The sequence below is a fragment of the Cervus elaphus genome, chromosome 20 (genome assembly GCF_910594005.1).
Source record: "Cervus elaphus chromosome 20, mCerEla1.1, whole genome shotgun sequence".
Taxonomy (NCBI): Eukaryota; Metazoa; Chordata; class Mammalia; order Artiodactyla; family Cervidae; genus Cervus; species Cervus elaphus.
The window spans coordinates 135,737,559-135,756,362 of record NC_057834.1 but is presented as its reverse complement, the minus strand read 5'-3'; the positions used below and the strand labels follow the sequence as shown (position 1 = coordinate 135,756,362).

The following is an 18,804-nucleotide window of genomic DNA, read 5'->3' as shown; positions in this document are numbered from 1 at the left end:
TGTGGGAAGTGGGAACCAGCACCCCAGAGCTCACGCCCACCCCGGGCCCCCGGCAGGAAGCCTCCGCCGTGTCGCCCAGCCTGGGTGTGGCCTTGGCTCTGGGGAGAGACGGCTTCCTTAGGATACCGCTGGAAGGAGGAGCTGCTGATTTTCCATTGTTCGGGGAAAGGTTCAAGGTCAAAAGCAGGGGCCGACCGCTGCCTGGTCAGCATTCTGAGACACAGGCCCCCAGTTCCTGGGGAGGCACCGCCTACTGGTGACTGATGCCGACACCTCCTGGGGACACAGGGACATCATGGTCCCTGACCTGGAGGAGGGTCCAGCCCCTGCCTGCACGCGGAGCCGCCTCTGTCTTCAGTGACTCTTCCATGCCACTTTTCTCTTGTGTCCTTCCATCAGTCTTTCTGAGAAGATCCTGCTAAGTGTCTTACTGGATAACCACCCAGAGCTCACCTCAAATCTGCCAGTACAAGCCGACTGCTAAGTTAACATTATCCACTCACTTTTAAAGAACCGCTCGACTGAGTCCCCCTCTGCTCTGACCGCACGGAGCACACACATGCAGCTCATGGGCCGTGTCTGTTAGACAACGAATGCATTCTTGGCATATGTTTCTTTACAGTTCAACTGTCATAAATGGGCCACAAGCAATTCTCTAGTGAAATGAAGACGATTTTATGGTCTTTAAAAGTATTTTATTCACTTTTATGCCCAAAAGTACAGAGATACCTAGTCATCTCACTCCTGGAAGACTTTTTATGTTTGAAAGCTTTAATGACTTTAAGACTTAATGAATGTTACTCATTAAGTAGGATTCAGTTAGTGGGCTAGTTCTCCACCAAGACACTCTAAGACAACTTCTGTTTCTCTCACTCACTTAGCATTAACCTGAAATCAGCACTTTTACCGCAGTTGATAAGGTACATAGTTTTAGAGTTAAAGTTTTTTTATTCCATAGCAAGAGTTGATTTCACTGGAAAGATCCAAGTATAGGTTTGTGTTCCAGACTTCTTAAGATATTTGGTTTTAATTATTTTGGTGAATCTTCTTCAATTTTATGTGAATATTTTACATATATTGCTTGTATTAAATATTCAAGTTCAAACACTGCAATTTGTACTTCCTTGATACAGGTCAGATACGTCATCCCAAATTCCATGTATGGTGAAAACTTGCTTACTTCTCAGCTGAGAGCACGTTATTGTAAATATATTCGATAGAATAAAATTTCAGTCAACCAAAGTCTGGAGTCATTGAATTAACATCTATCCCAATAGTATTTGGCTTGAATCTCAGTGATGTACTTGAGTCTTTTTTTTTTTAAACTTTAAACATCTTATTTTGTATTGGCGTATACAATGTTGTGGTAGTTTCAGGTGAACAACGAAGGGCCTTAGCCGTACATACACGTATCCTTTCTCCCCAAACCCCTCTCCCATCCAGGCTGGCACATAACATTGAGTTCCAAGTGCTATACAGTAGGTCCTTGCTGGTTATCCATTTTGAATTGAGTCTTTTTTTAATCACCTTGAATCATAGAACAAAGAACATTTTAAACATAGTTATACTTAAAATTCTTCAATCTAAAGAAAGACTAGGCTGAACCAAATCATAAGGCCCCTAGAAATGAAATGGGAAAAGACGAAACATCTCAGAGAGCTATATTGGACCATATTTGAATTTGATCTATCAGAATTCCAGCAACCCAAGTCCCACTTAATTTCATTGGGAGTTTCATTCATTAAGTGGAAAACTGTCTTCATTTTTTCCTCAATTAGAATAAATTGCCAGTGTGCTGGCTACATGCCCATGCCCCCTCCCCACCTTAGAGAAGTGATTTTGTCATCTGTAAACAGTAGAGAAGAGTTTAACATGCTCTTCTACATTACTACACTCACAGCTTTTGACATTTTGTCTTTTTTCCCTTATAAGCCTTTGTTCCTTATAGATATTTTTCTTAAACTATAATGCTATGGAGTTAAAACGAAACATCAATTTTGCAAAGGATTAATGATCTACTACAGCTTGCAGATGCTAACTGAATGTATAATTATGGGCCCGTTACATTACTATTATTGGGTAATTTCTAACTCATATTTGTACCATTATGAAGGCTGAGGAAAGGGCAGACTTCAGGAGTTATAGCTGGTCTCAGATGCCTAAAGATATAATTCTTATTAATAGGAAACATCAGATACACCCATGGATGAGTGAAAGTATTGTTTTTAAAAAGCCTAATTCATCCCCAGATTGTAGAAATGGTCCAAACATCAATTTATTTGTGTACATATGAATGTACTTTGAATCAGATCTGGTTAAAGTCTGCTACATTTGTGAGGATTAACATAAACATTGCAGATTTGATGTGTTTGCTCACAGAATCGATGGTCTTCTTTTTCCCCAGGACCATTGAGTCTCTGTATAAGGAACTCGTGGAAGAAGGCTTGCTGATCCGGGCACTGAAAGTCAACCTCTCAGATTACATTGGTAAAGTCCACCAACAGTGATGCATGTGTGTGTCACATACGTATGTCACCTCTTGGGGTTTAAGGACCCAACAGAGGGAGGTACATTTCATCTGTGTTTTATCCAAAATCTGGCCCCTGGTGGCTTGTAGTAAATGTTTGATGGATTGAATTGGTTTGAGCTCTTCCTGCGCTGGGATCTAATAGGTTTGACTGTCTCCCTTAATGTAGGAGAAGCAGGTTTCCAAACCTACTAGCCAGGCTCCCTAAGGCATTCTTTCTGGCTGAAGCTGAATTGAGGAAATGAAGAATTGTTCATGCTCTCATGATTATCAAAATGCCCTAGAGGGAGCACCTGGTACTTCCAACACAGAGTCCTTTCATGAGGAATTCCTTCCAGAATTCTATCTAGGAGCCACCATGGGAGTAATAGGGAGGAATGCACTCCGCTGCTCAATCATGTCCGACTCTTTGTGACCCCATGGACTGTAACCCACCAGCCTCCTCTGCCCGTGGAATTTCCCAGGCCAGGATATTGGAGTGGGTTGCCATTTCCTACTCCAGGGGATCTTCCCAACCCAGAGATTGAACCCACGTCTCTTGCATCTCCTGAATTGGCAGGCAGGTTCTTTACCACTGAGCCACCTGGGAAGCCCCAGTTGGGAGGGATGAGGAGGAGATATTTGCTATCACCGTCTTCAGCCGATGTCTCTCTTTTAATGTTTAAAAAAACAGCCTGAGGACCTGAAAGCATATTTAAAGCTTAAAATCTTTCCACCCTAATACAAACCTCATTTTCACTTTTGTGCATCGACAATCAGCAAGGACATTCTCCCATAGAACCACAGAAAGATAATCACACTCAAAAATGTTTACATCATACAGTTGCTAGTCCTAATTATGTCCTTTGTAACTGTCTTTCTCAATCCAGAATACCATCCGTGATCACGGAGGTGATGGCCATATATCATTTTCATTCCTTTGCATGTGTGCACGCTAAGTTGCTTTCAGTCATGTCCAACTCTTTGCAGCCCTATGGACTGCAACCTGCCAGGTTCCTCTGTCCATGGAATTCTCCGGGCAAGAATACTGGAGTGGGTTGCCCTTTCCTTCTCCAGGGGATCTCCCTGACTCAGGCGTCGAACCCACATCTCCTGTGTTGGCAGGCAGACTCTTTAGAGCCACCAGGAAACCCTTCATTCCTTTCGTCTGCACCAGTTTACAGGCTTTTTCAGTCCTTCCTAATGTTGACAATTTAAAAGTGTCTGAACTGTTTTACAGACTGTCTTTCAGCTGGGTTGGTTTGATGGTTTCCTCCTGACTTGATTCACGTTGAACAATTTTTACAGGAAAAAAAAAATGACAATATTGTGTCCTTCTCAGCCTTTCACACTGGAGGCATATGATGAAGCTTTGTCCCATGATTGGTGAAGTTAACTTTCGTCCCTGATGAAGCTTCCCCAGATCCCTCCATTGTAAAGCATCATTTTCTCCTTTATAATCAATGATAATCTACAGGGGACCCTGGGGGCTCTGGAGATTCTGCTCCCAACCATATTAAAGGTTTTAGCATCCACTGATGATCTTTGCCTGCATCGATGGTTGCTGTGGTGCTCATAAAGGGGGAATGTTCTAGTTCTATCTCCTTTTCTTTATTTATTAGGTAACATTCTTCTGGAAAAATTTCCCTCCCACCTTACTTTTAAAATTATTGTGATATCAGTGTGGACACATGGACTCTTTTTTTCTTTTTTTAATTGCATTGTAACCCATATCCATGTGATTCGTTCCAGTGTTTACAATGACCCAGTTTCAGCCTGCGGGAAGGAGCAAAAAGGCTAACATTTCCCTTGGATCAAAAAATGATACTTTAATCCCTTTGAAATAGAGACACATTTCCTTCTTGGGCACTTGGAAGAACCTTCATTTTTTCTAATGTTATAAGATTTTACCAGGCTGTGTATTGAAATATGTATTGGGTTTCTATTTATTTCTTGTTTCTTCTTCAAGTACTGTAGGGTTTTTTCCTGGATTGCCTTGATTATGTTCTGTTAATTCTGTTTATATGAAAAAATACCACTGTTAGCAGAAGTCTATCTCTTTACTTACAGTTGAGATCTCTGAGTTCTGTCTGCTTTCTCCCTTCACATCATGTCTTTTATTGCTTCACTGAATTCCTGGTATTAGTACAGAGCCTGGCCGATGGTAGAGTCTTAAAGAATTGTTGTTGTCCAGTTGCTAAGTCGTGTCTGGCTCTTTGCGACCCCATGGACTGCAGCACGCCCGACCTCCCTGTCCTCCACTGTTTCCCAGAGTTTGCTCAAACTCATGTCCACTGACTCAGTGATGCCATCCAACCATCTCATCCTCCACTGCCGCCTTCTCCTCCTGCTCTCAATCTTTCCCAGCATCAGGGTCTTTTCCAAAGAGTCAGCTCTTCACATCAGGTGGCCAAAGTATTGGAGTTTCAGCTTCAGCATCAGTCCTTCCAATGCATATTCAGGATTGATTTCCTTTAGGATTGACTGGTTTGATCTCCTTGCAGACCAAGCACCTCTCAAGAGTCTTCTCCAGATCCACAGTTCGAAAGCATTAGTTCTTCAGCACCTGAAGAATTAATGGACGTATTTCTCACCTTTCTTCTGGTTTCTTACCCATCTTGGATTTTCTCAGTGCGCTCTTTTGTCAGTTTCTGGGTAGCATCTTAAAGTTGCCTGAGGTCAAAGCAGATAGAAATCAGCATCTGAAGAGTGTCCTCAAATGGAAATGACCCAGTCCAGCAGAACAGTCAAGCTGCCTCCAGCCATGGCTCCCTCTTGCCTTTTCCATGTTTTTCTCATTTCTTCCAGTTAAGGGTCTTATCTTGAAAAGGTGGCAGTGGATCCTCCTAGATCCCCACATAAAAAATAGACAAAGCAAAAGCCCATGGACAGCATTTACACCAAAACAAAATGACCCAAGTTTCCCCTCAAAGCCCAAAGTACAAGCCACTGAGGACAAAAAAATGGAAAAACCCCAAAGTAGCCAGCAAGCACTCCCTGGAGAGCAGAGTGGGACCACGATAGTAACTGCAGCCGGAACCAGGAGGGGTTCGCCCACTGCACCGCAGATGCGTGACAATGGACAGCCTCAGAACGTCTGAGCAGCTGAGAACAGTCCACCCGCTAGACACTCCTGAAGTTGACCCTTCGAAGACAGGGCCTTATACTGAAAGGGAGCTCTTGGGAGTAGAACTGAATTGGAACAGCTGAATAGGAACAATAGAGATGAAGGAGAGAAAAGATCCAGAATAAATTGGGGGAGGGGAATAGAACCAGGACATCACAAGAAGCAAGCCACCATACTAATAGCAGATAGGAAAACTACAGAAGACAAGGGCTCTGTGGGATTTAAAAAGCTACCCTGACCCCAAGTGTCTTCTCAGCATACGGGAATAGTAGCTCATAAGTTTAAGCAATGAAAAGTTCAAGGTCAAAACCCAGGCAAAGCTTCTATTAAAAAAAAAGGAAGAATAAGGAGCAAGGTAACATCACAGAAAGATATACTCATAGAGCAGACATACCTGGAACCTACTCTTTCAAACCAAGCAAATAAACATTAAAGCAAATTATAGAAAGGATTTATAGAAGATATGTAAGAATACACAAAATGGAATTAGAAAAATGCAGAAATGAGTTGGAAAAACTGGAGTATTTTAAAGGGAAAAATCATTTTAGGAAAAAACTAAATTACAGTGAATACAAGAATGAATAAAGTCAACAAACCAAGCTTTAAGAGAAATGAAATGTGAAATACAGAAATTTTTTAAATAAAACTGGAAATGAAAAGTGAGATTAAAAGATTTGCAAAGAAAGCAGCAAATACTAAAAGGTAGGCAAAGAAAATCCACACAGGCAGGCAAAGATAATACACATCCCTGAAGAGGAAAACCAAAGCAAAGGAGGAGAACACATACTGAGAATTTTTATTCATGAAAAATTTCCCAAAACAGAAGTGCAAACCACATAATGGATGATTATACTTTGTATGTGGGACCATCAACTCCAATGGACCAATGCCAAGACCTATTCTAATAAAAGTACCAGACTTAGGGAAGGAGAAAAACCTTTGGGCATTACCCCTTCTCCTTTTCTGGCTCAAAGCTGGACAAGCAGGGCAAGTTGTCTGTGCCTCGCCAATTCCCCATCCAGGCTGGAGTTGTTTGAGGGGCTTAACATGTGTAATTCCACTCTCTTCTCAACACCATGCAAATCCCAAAACTCACCAGAGTCATAGCAGCTAGGGCTGAAAGAGACTCAGAAGACAGGACGTTCAAGTTCGTCATGTCTGGCCCCCCAAGGCTCAGCTCCCAACGCTGCCCCCTGCTACCCTGGTTCCTTGCTGTGCCCCTCCACATCTGCCCAGCTCTGAGCACTAGCCCTGTGCCCGAAAGCCAACTCCCACCGCAAGCTCAGGTATGCCAGAGCTAGCGTATTTCCTTACCCTTTATATCACTGTCATTTAGATCACAGCTGCTAAGCGGCCGAGGTTATTCAAACTCGATCCTTACAGTGACAGACTTTATTTTCTTGGGCTCCAAAATCACCGCAGATGGTGACTGCAGCCATGAAATTAAAAGACGCTTACTCCTTGAAAGGAAAGTTATGACCAACCTAGACAGCATATTAAAAAGCAGAAACATTACTTTGCCAACAAAGGTCCATTTAGTCAAAGCTATGATTTTTCCAGTGGTCATGTATGGATGTGAGAGGTGGACTATGAAGAAAGTTGAGTGCTGAAGAATTGATGCTTTTGAATTGTGGTGTTAGAGAAGACTCTTGAGAGTCCCTTGGACTGTGAGGAGATCAAACCAAGTCCATCCTAAAGGAAATCAACCCTGAATAGTCATTGGAAGGACTGATGCTGCAGCTGAAACTCCAATACTTTGGCCACCGATGCAAAGAACTGACTCATTAGAAGAGACCCTGGTGCTAGGAAAGACTGAAGGTGGGAGGAGAAGGGGACGACAGAGGATGAGATGGTTGGATGGCATCACTGACTCAATGGACATGAGTTTGAGTAAACTCTGGGAAACAGTGGAGGACAGGGAGGCCTGGCATGTTGCAGTCCATGGGGTCGCAAAGAGTGACTTAGCACAGAGTAGAAAGGAAATGTTAGAAACTGATTCCACCTTGATTTCTTAATATTTTTTATTTCTTATCTTTTTGTTCAATATGTATTTGTTTGTTTGGCTGTACCTGTTCTTGTCCACCTTGATTTCTTAATATTTTTTATTCCTCATCTTTTTGTTCAATATTTATTTATCTATTTGGCTATACCAGGTCTTGATTTCAGTATGTGGGATCTTGTTTCCTGACCAGGGATCGAACCGAGGTCCCCTGCACTGAGAATGCAGTCTTAGCCCCTGGACCACCAAGGAAGTCCCTGTTTGTCATTATTTTTTGTGTGCTTGTATGTTCCTATTCTCTGCATTTATTTCCTCTTTCTGTGTTCATTCGCCAGGGCTGCTGTAACAGGTACCACAGTGGGGCGGAGGCGGCAGCTTAAACAACAGAAAATTACTCTCTCCCAGCTCTGGAGGCCAGAAGTCCAAGGCCAAGGCGTCAGCGGTGTTGGTTCATTTTGGAAGCTCTGAGCGCTTCCAGCTCCCCACCTCTGTCCTGCTTCCTAGACCCCTGCTCCCTGGAGGCTGAGCTGTCTTTGGGCTCACGTGGCCTATGCTGACCTCATCCTAGCATCTGGTGTCTTACTCCATGGTTTGCTGTCAACTCAGTCACTGGCGTTTCTTGGCTTCTGCTATATCTCCAGTCTCTGCCTCCATCCTCATGACCTCCTCCCTGTATGTGTGTGTGTCTGTCTCCAAACTGCCCCTTTTTATAAAGGACACCCTCTTATTGGATTAGGACCCACCCTAAGAATCCACCAGGGATTGAACCCAGGTCACCTGCATTGGGAGGCAGATTCTTTATAGAGTTTCCAGGGAAGCCCCACTCAGACACATTTTAAATGTTTCTTAGAGCCAAGGCTAAAGGGAGATTTTAGGCTTTCTATATCATATGTGTGGGGCTTTCACAGTGGCCAAGTGATAAACAATGTGCCTGCCAACGCAGGAGACATGGGTTCGATCCCTTGGTTGAGAAGATATCCTGGAGAAGGAAATGGCAACCCACTCCAGTATGCTTGCCTGGAAAATCCCATGAGCAGAGGAACCTGATGGGCTATAGTCCAGGGGGTCGCAAAAGAGTAGGACACGACTTAGTGAGTAAACAGCAACCACCCTAAGAACCTCAGCTTAGTTCATTTCCTCTGCAACGACCCTATCTGCAAACAAGGTCACATTCTGAGATACTGGGAGTCGGGGCTTCCACATACGGATTTTAAGAGGATGCCGCGCCCGACCCATGACCTGTTCCTGTTTCTCTTCCTGCTGTTGTCCGAGGTTTCCTTACCGTTTTTCATGCTGTCTATCTCCAGTGCCTTTTCCTCCACTATTTCCGTCTTCTGTCCCTCATGGAAGACCTCGTGTCTGCAAGGAATGCTGAAGTCGCTAAGTACTGAATGAGTCCATGGGAAAAGTTGATTACAGCTTCCATGCTGGGAAATAGCAAAACCTAGTAACACGCTTTCGGAATGAGTCTCATCACTTGGCGAAGGGTCCTTCCCTCTCTTGGAACCAGCACCCACCAGTTCAACTTCATCTACCTAAATAAAATCTGCTGGGGGCCTACAAAACCGGGCACGCCTGGGTATTAGCTTTGATTTACTTAGGCAGGAACAGGGGGTCCTTGTCACGTCCCCTCTAATGTCATATTTACAGTGAGAAGTGCAGGGTTGAACAGCGGCTGCAGGATGCCTTCCTGCTCCAGGGCAGGTGAAATTAACCACTCTTCTGTGTATTCCCTGCTCATTTCAGAGCGTGGGGCTCGGAAGCCGTAAGGCGAGCTTTCCTTATCACTCGTCTCCTTCACCAAGACCACTGTCCTTGCCAAGGACTCTTTTCATGTGGAGGCTTTGAAAGGCTGTCATCCACAACAAAACAGCAATCATCACCTAGTTTTTAATTCTCATTTTCTTAGCACTTGAAAGTGCTTTAAAGCCCTCGATATTTTCAGGACTTCATAGGCACATGGATGTATTAATGTCCTTTTAGTGTTTTCATACAGACATAAAGGTATTTGTCATAAGTATATAACATTGGGAGCTCTGCAAGATCCCAGGTGTTATGAGAAGGAAAAAAAATCAAGAAATTGTGATTCATTTATGAAATCTTTTTCCTTCAGATTCAGGTACAGATCAAGAGAGAATCAAGTGAGCATGTAAAAGTCCATCCTCATGACAAATGAAGACAGCCAAACTAATTTTCCTGGTGACCTTATCTAAATTAGTTGGAAAATAACACTTCAGATTTATGACTAGTTACAATTAAGCTCTTTGAAGCCTTCTAATTAAACCTGTAAAGATTTATTTCTATATTATTCCTTTGGTAATCCTTTAAAAATGATAAAAATGTTAATGAATATCACCCTCAAAAGGAGATATTTCTGTTTATCCTAAATTAGACTCAGATCCTTCCTTTCAAATGATTGCATTTCAGGTTCAGATTTACACACGGCCAATACAAATTTCACATCCGTTTTAAATAAGTTATTTTTAAAGTTTGTGAAAATGTTAGACATAATCTCTTGGAATAGAAATTAAACCAAACCTGTTGTGTTTTAATTTACTTTATATGTCCTCCATATGTCCTTGCTCTTCACATATATAACATATGTCCTTCACATATGTCCTTGCTCTTCACATATGTAACATTCAAAGGTTATTTTTTAAAATACTAGGAGGCTGGTCATACTCAACAGAATTCCCAGTTATTGCAGTGAGTATATAAATATTTCTGTGGCTGGAAGTTTTTCTTCAAGCCTTTATCTTAAAAGTTCTTCATGATGACTCTTACATAATACAATTATATTTGCTCAGAAATATTAAATTTGTATTCTCTGTTCATTTTTGTTGTTGTTGTTCAGTTGCTAAGTCATGTCCAACTCTTTGTGACCCCACAGACTGTAGCATGCCAGACTCCTCTGTCCTCCACCATCTTCCAGAGTTTGCTCAAGTTCATGTCCGTTGAATCGGTGATGTCATCCAACCATCTCATCCTCTGCTGCCCCTTTCTCCTCCTGCCTTCGAATTTTCCCAGCATCAGGGTCTTTTCCAGTGAGTCGGTTCTTCACGTCAGGTGGCCAAAGTATTGGAGCTTCAGCATCAGTCCTTCCAATGAGTATTCAGGGTTGATTTCCTTTAGATTGGACTGGCTGGATCTCCTTGCAGTCCAAGGGATTCTCAAGAGTCTTCACTTGTTAATTCTGCAAACGACTAAACGATGCGGCTCAGACTGGCATAGTTTCCCGTTCATTCATCCTGTTTCTTTTCTCCCCAGGTGAGTACAGCTACCTGGGCACGAGCCTTCGCCAGGTGTCCATAGAACCCATGCCTTCCCTCCTGGATGTCCGACAGCTCATCACCCTGTACGGGATCCTGCCACTAGGTAAGGGCTCCACCTGCCCGGCTGTGCCTGTGCTGGAGGCAGGGGTGTCTGCTCCTGTCTTCCTGGTTGTGGTCAAGGTACACTGCAGTTTAACTCTTCCTACCAAGAGCTGTGACTAAGGGCCGTTCCACTGGATTGAGGCATCCTGGAGCAGCCAGGAAGGTACTGCCCAGAAGCACAGCGGTAGCGCCTTGGAGTGTCTGCTTCGCATCCCTTTCTTTTCACTGGCGTCTAGTCACTTCCCAGTGTTGTGTTAGCTTCTGTGCACAGCGAAGTGAATCAGCCACACACGTGCACATGTCCTCTCCCCTTCGGACTTCCTTCCCATCCAGGCCACCATGGTGCCTTGAGTAGAGTTCCCTATACCGTATGCTATACAGCATGTTGTCATGAGTTGTCTATGTCACACATGTTCCCAATAGAGTCTATGTGAGTCCCAGTCCCTCCCCTCTCCCCCCCTTAATATCCATACATGTGTTCTCCACGTCTGTGTCTCTATTTCGGCTTTGCAACTAAGGTCATCTATATCATTTTTCTAGATTCTGCATATATGAGTTAAAAGTGAAAGTGAAGTCGCTCAGTCGTGTCCAACTCTTTGTGACCCCATGGACTGTAGCCTACCAGGCTCCTCCGTCCACGGGATTCTCCAGGCAAGAGTACTGGAGTGGTTTACCATTCCCTTCTCCAGGGGATCTTCCCGACTCAGGGATCCAATCCGGCTCTTTTACATTGCAGATGGACACTTTACCATCTGAGCCACCAGGGAAGCTATATAGAGTTAATATACAATATTTGTTTTTCTCCTCCCGACTTACTTCACTCTGTATAACACTCTCCGCGTCCATCCACGTCTCTGCAAGTGACCCAGTTTCGTTCCTCTTCTGGCTGAGTAGTAGTTCACTGTGTGTATGTACCACATCTCCTCTACCCAGTCCTCTCCCGATGGACATTTAAGTCGCTCTCTTGTCCTGGCTGCTTAACCTTCTGGGCTGAAACCCCTGATGGCCAAACTCTGGAGAAATGATAGACAAAGCCAGCCCCTGCCATTCAAAGTAACCTCAGCCTGAGGTTAAGCTTGCCTTTTATGCATAGGCTCTGTCACCAGCTCCTTAATAGAGCCAGCCCTTCAGTGGAGCTGTATTTCATAGATGTAAAGAATCAAGACTCTGCCAGCTTCCACTGAGGTTCAGTCACGATTGTTCAAACAGACCAGAGTCTGCAGGAAAGTCTGGGCTTGCCGTAAGAAATAACCTGCTGCCCTTCTTCACTTTTGTGTGTGTTCTCATGACTTCGGTCTGTGTGTGACCTGAGTCTCTGGGGCAGGGGCAGGAGCCCCGGCCAGGCTCTGCTCTGATGACCATTCTGAACTATAAGTCGCATTTTGTTTGTTTAATTTGCTTTAAAGTGAGATGGAAATAGTTCGGACACTTCTTATCTTATTCCACTTTGGGGTTTTTTTTTTCTTTGTTTTTTTGCTGCATCACGTGGCATGTGGGATCTTAGTTCCCCAACCAGGGATGAAACCCTGGCCCCCTGCAGTGGAAACGATGAGGATGAACCCCTCGACCACCAGGGAAGTTCCTCCACTTTGACTTCAACAAGAACTTAAAGTTCAGGACTTGCCTGCTCATTCCAAGGAGAGTCTGCCTGCCAACTCAGGGGACGCAGGTTCCATCCCTGATCCGGGAAGATCAGAGCAGCTAAGCCCATGCACCACAGCTATTGAGCCTGAGCTCCAGAGCCTCGGAGCCACAACTCCTGAGCTCACATGCAGCAGTTACCGAAGCCTGCGGGCCCTAGAGCCCGTGCGGCACAGCAGGAGAAGCCACCGCTGCAAGAAGCCGTCACACCACAACGAGAGAGGAGTCCCAGCTCACCGCAACTTGAGAAAGCCGCTCGCGCAGCGGTGAAGACCCAGCACGGCCAAAAATAAATAAATGAACAACTTTAAAAAGAACCTAAACCTATTGGCAAGAAATAGCTCATTCTTCTTTCAACTTCATGTCAGAAGTAGTACGTGGAATTTCAGGGGTCAACATAGAGCAGTGCAAGTCGCAGTCATGTCCAACTCTTTGCGACCCCACGGACGATAAAGTCCATGGGATTCTCCAGGCCAGAATACTGGAGTGGGGAGCCTCTCCCTTCTCCAGGGGATCTTCCCGACCCATGGATCGAACCCAGGTCTCCCGCATTGCAGACGGACTCTTTACCAGCTGAGCCACCACGAAAGCCCAGGGGTCGACATAAATAAGATGCATATATAACATAAACAAATACATAATCCTTGGGGATCAGCATAATTTGGGGTCAATAAAATCAATGTACAATGCTTTCAGGACCCATGTAAATAAACAGATGTGCCCTACACCCCCATCACAGTGTAATGGAAGGCAGTAGAGAGCCAAGAACACCAGGGGGTGACAAGATTTTCAGGGAACGCCTGACCAATGAGGCTGTGGTGGATTCGCATCATCGGCAGGTTTGGGGCGTCGGCTCCAGGCTGCCTTGAGGGTCCGGGAAGAAGTGTGCCCAGGACGCATCCTGCCAGGACCCTCCTCTTGTCACTGAGAAACCTGGAGTCCTCGTGGGGGTCTGCCCGCCCCAAGCCACAGACCCAGCAGGGCCTTTGTTCCCATGACCCGTTCATGGGTTTGCAACCTACCAGCAAGTCGGACAGAGAAGCTCGCTCCCGTGGCAGATTGCGAGGGCTCCGTCTAAATACCATACGTCTGTAATAGCATCCGGTCACAAACAGGAGTGTGTGTGTCGGCCTGACTGTTCAGGTCGCCACTGCCAGGGTGAGAGATCCTTTGTCTGGACGGCCTGTCTCTGCCGTCGTGGAAACGGCGTCTGCCCCATCGTAACACAGTATCATCGCCCTCGCCAACCGCAGATGAAGCATGCCCAGGTTATTTAGTTTTAGAGAGAAGGTGCTCAAAACTACTTTCCAGGCTTTTGTGGCACGTAGCAGGTAACCATAAGCCTTCTTTCTGATGACGCAGATCAATTCCCTGTGTCTTGTCGATCACACACAAAGAAAGAGAAGCACAGTTGTACTTAGAATATGGGTATATTTCCAGCTGACCCAGAAGAGCCCAGCGGTGGGCCCAGCGCAGACTAGTGTGACAGCCGATGTTCTGACCGCAGCGCTCCACAGGATTTCGTTCCATCCACTCCCTGACGAGTTGGTGCCAACATGTGCTCCGATCGTGTTCAGAATGATGGGAGAGATCAAACCCGAGTCCCAGTCTGGACTCAGAGGAGATGGACGGTGTGGTGGAGTGCAAAAACCAGAGACCTCTGAGTGACCCGATGAGTCTCATCATTCCATTGTCAAGCATCGTGTTCACTCCGCCCCCACTGACAGGCCAGACCCCAGGGCAGGAGAAACCACCGCAGATTTACTGCATAACACAGGGAACTCAGCTCAGTATTCTGTACTCACCTAAAGGAGAAGAGAACTGGAAAAAGAATCGATACACACGTATGTGTGTAACGAAGCCACTTCTCTGTACGCCTGAAGCCAACAGCGTTGTTAATCAACTGTACTCCAGTGTAAAATAAAAATTCAAAAAAAGGACCCAGGCTACCAACATCTGGACCTCAGCTTTTCCCCTTTCCCCCTGTATCTTCCCGTCCACTTCACATTCATCTACCCAAGCCTTCAAAGGGCGTAGTTGCTGACAAGCAGAGAATCCCCTGCCCCCTCCCCACAGAATGCTGGAGGTGAGTTATCGCAGGAATGTTCTTTAAAATTACAAGTTTAGGGAGCATGCTGGGGTGAGGGTGAGAGAGAAGTGATGTATTGGACACCCAAGGAGACCTGACCGCTCCACCTTGATGTACAAATCAAAGGTGTCACCGAGCCGGCTGAGACAGGAGGCGCGCCCCTGGTGAGAATGCTTTCAACACATCCATCACTGTTGTCGAGACTGGGGTCATGCCGTGGAGTCACGGCCTTGAGGGATCCTGACCTAAGAACCTCTCATTTTTTTGGCAGACTCTTAGAGCCTCTGCTTCTGCCTTTCTTTAGGTTCTGCAGCTGTGCATGAGAAAGCCCCTTTGGTGAAGTCCCTGCTATTGGCCGGACCATCTGGGGTGGGGAAGAAGATGCTGGTCCATGCCATCTGTACCGAAACAGGAGCCAACCTCTTCAACCTGTCTGCCGCCAACATCACCGGGAAATACCCAGGCAAGAATGGCCTCCAGATGATGCTGCATGTGGTCTTCAAGGTATTTGTCACATTTCCCAGGCTCCGGTTCTCCTCCTCCTTTCATGTTAGATTTTCAAATGCTGCAAGGTGAGGTGGTTAGATGGCATCACCACCTCAATGGACATGAGTTTTGAGCAAACTCCCGGAGACGGTGGAGGACTGGGAAGCCTGGCAGGCTGCAGTTCATGGGGTCGCAAAGAGTCGGACGTGACTTAGCGACTGAATGACAACAATTTCCCTAAGTCACCTAGCACAGACCCTTTCCTTAACTGACATGCACGTCCCTCTTAAACATCCCCTTTGTGTCCTCTGGTAAATTACTTTATCATTGCATCTCGCTGAGCATCCAACAGCCAGACACAGCTTCTCTCCTGGTAAGCACCCTACTGTGCCATTCAGATCAGCCTCCTCTGTCACGGGAATGCTCACATCTTCCCTCCTGCAGTGCTCACGTCTCCTTAAAAATTAAATCTTTTTTCAGCCCACCTCCCTCTAATAATGGCACCAGATATTTGCATTTGGGGAGTATTCTTTCTCACATGGCTTGTGAACTGCAGTCAGCTCCTCATATCCAATATAAGGAGGAACCCACAGGAAACTAAGCTGACCAGAGTAGTGTAGATATTCAGTTACATAGCATCATAGACTCAATGGACATGAATCTCAGCAAACTCTAGGAGATAGTGAAGGACAGGGAAGCCTGGTGTGCCGCAGTCCATGGGTCGGCAAAGAGTCAGACAGGACTAGTGCCTGAGCAACCGCAGACAGCAGCCCAGTGTCAGGTAGCAGGGTCCTAAAGATGCTACTCAACCCAGCACTGTGATCTTAGACAAACTCTTCACCTCCCCGGGGCTCTGTTTCATCATCACCAAGATAAAGGAGTCAAATCAAACGATACTGTCAGCCCTAAAAGCTATGATTCCATGATACCATTTAGATATAGATAGTGATGGATGGATAGACTTCTGCTCTTGTTGAGTTGCTAAATCATGTCCAACTCTTCTGCAAGCCCATGGACTATAGCCCGCCAGGCTCCTCTGCCCACAGGATTTCCCAGGCAAGAATACTGGAGTGGGTTGCCATTTCCCTCTCCTGGAATCCTCCTGACCCAGGGATAGAACTCACATCTCCTGCGTTGAACAGGCAAGTTCTTTACCACTGAGCCACCTGGGAAGCTAGGATATATAGATAGATATTAATAGATAGATAGATAGATAGAGGCAAAATATACATATACACACACACACAAGGACTGCCAAGTTTTAGAGTATTCTGACACTGAATGTTTGTGTATTTATTTAATATTTATTTTTATTTATGTATTTTATTTGGCTATTCGGGCCTTAGTTGCAGCACGTGGATCTGTAGCTGTGGCATTTGAACTCTTAGTTATGGCATGTGGGATCTAGTGCCCCCACCAGGGGTTGAATCCAGGCCCCGCTGCATTGGAAATGTAGCCTCTTAGCCACTGGACCACCAGGGAAGCCCCCACATATTTATATCTAATATTAAAACTGGACAGGATTTCATTTTCATTTGGTTGTGTGCTTCAAGGATGTCCTTAGGCTGTTCAGTTCACGTTTGCTTTCTAGAATGCCAGGTAAGCCAGCTTTGACTCTACCAAAACATACCCGTAATAAGTATTATCCAGTACGTGGAGCTAGGTGTTAGCTCTGCTTCTGCTTTTAGGGGAGATGGTTAGATGTGAGCAGCTGCTCAGACGGGAGCAGTTCCTTTTCCGTTTTCTCCTAGCAGACAAAAAGGAGGAAGTGATGGCCGCGGGATTGCTCCTCCCAGCCACGTGGACCCCACACCGCAGAGTCAGCGCATCTTGGGGTTTGTTTCCGTTTGACTGCTTTTTTTCTTGACTATGTGTCACATGTTTCTTTTTCTTCATAGTGTATCACTCTGTCCTATCATAGTCATGCTCAGCCATGTCTGACTCTTCACAACCCCATGGACTGTAGCCCGCCGGGCTCTTCTGTCCATAGGATTTTTCAGGCAAGAATACTGGAATGCATTGCCATTTCCTCCAGGGAATCCTCCCAACCCAGGGACCGAACCCACATCTCCTGTGTCTCTTGCACTGCAGGTGAATTCTTTACCCATTGGGGAGGCCTGTTTCTTCGTATGATTAATAAGTTTTTACTGGAGATTAGACATTGTGGATAATATGTTGTTGACACTCTGAAGCATGCTAGGCTTAGTTCTAACAGGCAGTTAAATTACTGGCTGATCAGCTTGAACTTGCAGAAGTTTTGTTTTCCATTTCATTAGTGAGGGTATATTTTGATTTTGCCCTTAGTCCTGGAAGCTTGTCTTTACTTTGAGGTTTCAGTGGAAATCTTGAGCTGTTTACAAAGTTCCTTTAACTTGGCAGAAGCTAAGGTATGTGCTCAGTTGTTTTACTTTTCCAGCTGTTGCTTTCCACTGAGCTTCTTGGAATCTTCCCCCATGGATGCATACTTGCAAGGTTAACCAAGAACTTGGAGGTGAGCTGGAATTTGAAGCCCAACAGCCTGACTCGTGGCCTCTGTGTACTTAGCCACCAAGCTCAAAGCACTGAGTTCTTCAGAGGAAAGGTAAAACTCATTCTCTTGCCCAGAAGAACGCCTCAGGGAACTCATTCTAAATGCCAGATTTTGTTGACATTGTCGAGTAACCAACAGAAGCACATGCGTGTAAAACCATTGGCATTTCATGAGCATCTGGGCATCACAGACCTTACACCTCTCTGTGTTAACTCAATCACTCCTCACAGTAGCCTTAGGAGGTGGGCAGTATCGTTATACCCATTTTGCTGATTTAAGAAGCTGAGGTACACAGCATCTAAGTAATTTTCCAGGACTACAGTGCCGTGAGATGAGCCTGATCAGTCTGGGTGCAGAGGCTCCAGGCCTAACACCCGCATTATTCAGCCTCTGAATTAAGCCTCTCTTCTCCACCCACCAAAGGGCTTTGTCGTTCAGACTCTAGGACAAAGCCAAGGGCATGGTTGTTTTATTTGCTCATGCCCCTGAGAAGTTTGTCTTGATATCAGACAAGCTGTCTTGGCATTAATTTGAATCATTGCAAACGAGCATCCTGTGGAGAACAAAATGCTGGATGTCAGATTATCAAGATGTGGATACAGCCTGTGTATCCACCCTGGCCACTCCGCGTCAGAGGGCCTGACATACACCTCATTACGCTTCACCTTTACTGTGTATGTAAGTGATTAATGGAAGGCCCAGAGGTCTCAGGAGTGGGAGTCATTCAATTAAAAATCGCACTGAGCCACGGTCCCCTGGCAAGACTGCAGAGCAGCTATCTGCATTGCAAAGGGGTACTTGCTTTTAATTAATCGGAGAAACACAGAAAGCCCCACACGTGGGCCTGAGGGCAGCAAAATTAGGATCTGAGGCATTTGCTCGAGTAGGTGAAATAACAGAAGGGCCTGGTTACTCATCACGTCTTCTCGTAAAGAATTCCTGTGGCTGAGTTCCTCTCTGCAGCGCTAAGAATGCAACTCTTAGAAAACATCACTTCTGCCTGGAGGCCTTTCCCTCTCGCACAAAACCCTGTGCACGTGGGAACACGCTGG

At 45.4% G+C, this 18,804-nt stretch overlaps 1 protein-coding gene across 3 annotated transcripts in view; it reads left to right on the top strand.

The window, feature by feature from the left end:
- IQCA1 (IQ motif containing with AAA domain 1) overlaps positions 1-18,804 on the top strand; it is a 195,274-nt gene that overhangs the window by 129,823 nt on the left and 46,647 nt on the right. For all 3 annotated transcript variants that reach the window (XM_043878061.1, XM_043878060.1, XM_043878062.1), the window contains 3 exons: positions 2,405-2,487; positions 10,900-11,007; positions 15,041-15,240. In XM_043878061.1, coding sequence (XP_043733996.1) covers positions 2,405-2,487; positions 10,900-11,007; positions 15,041-15,240 — 391 coding nt within the window. The remainder of the gene's footprint in view (positions 1-2,404; positions 2,488-10,899; positions 11,008-15,040; positions 15,241-18,804) is intronic.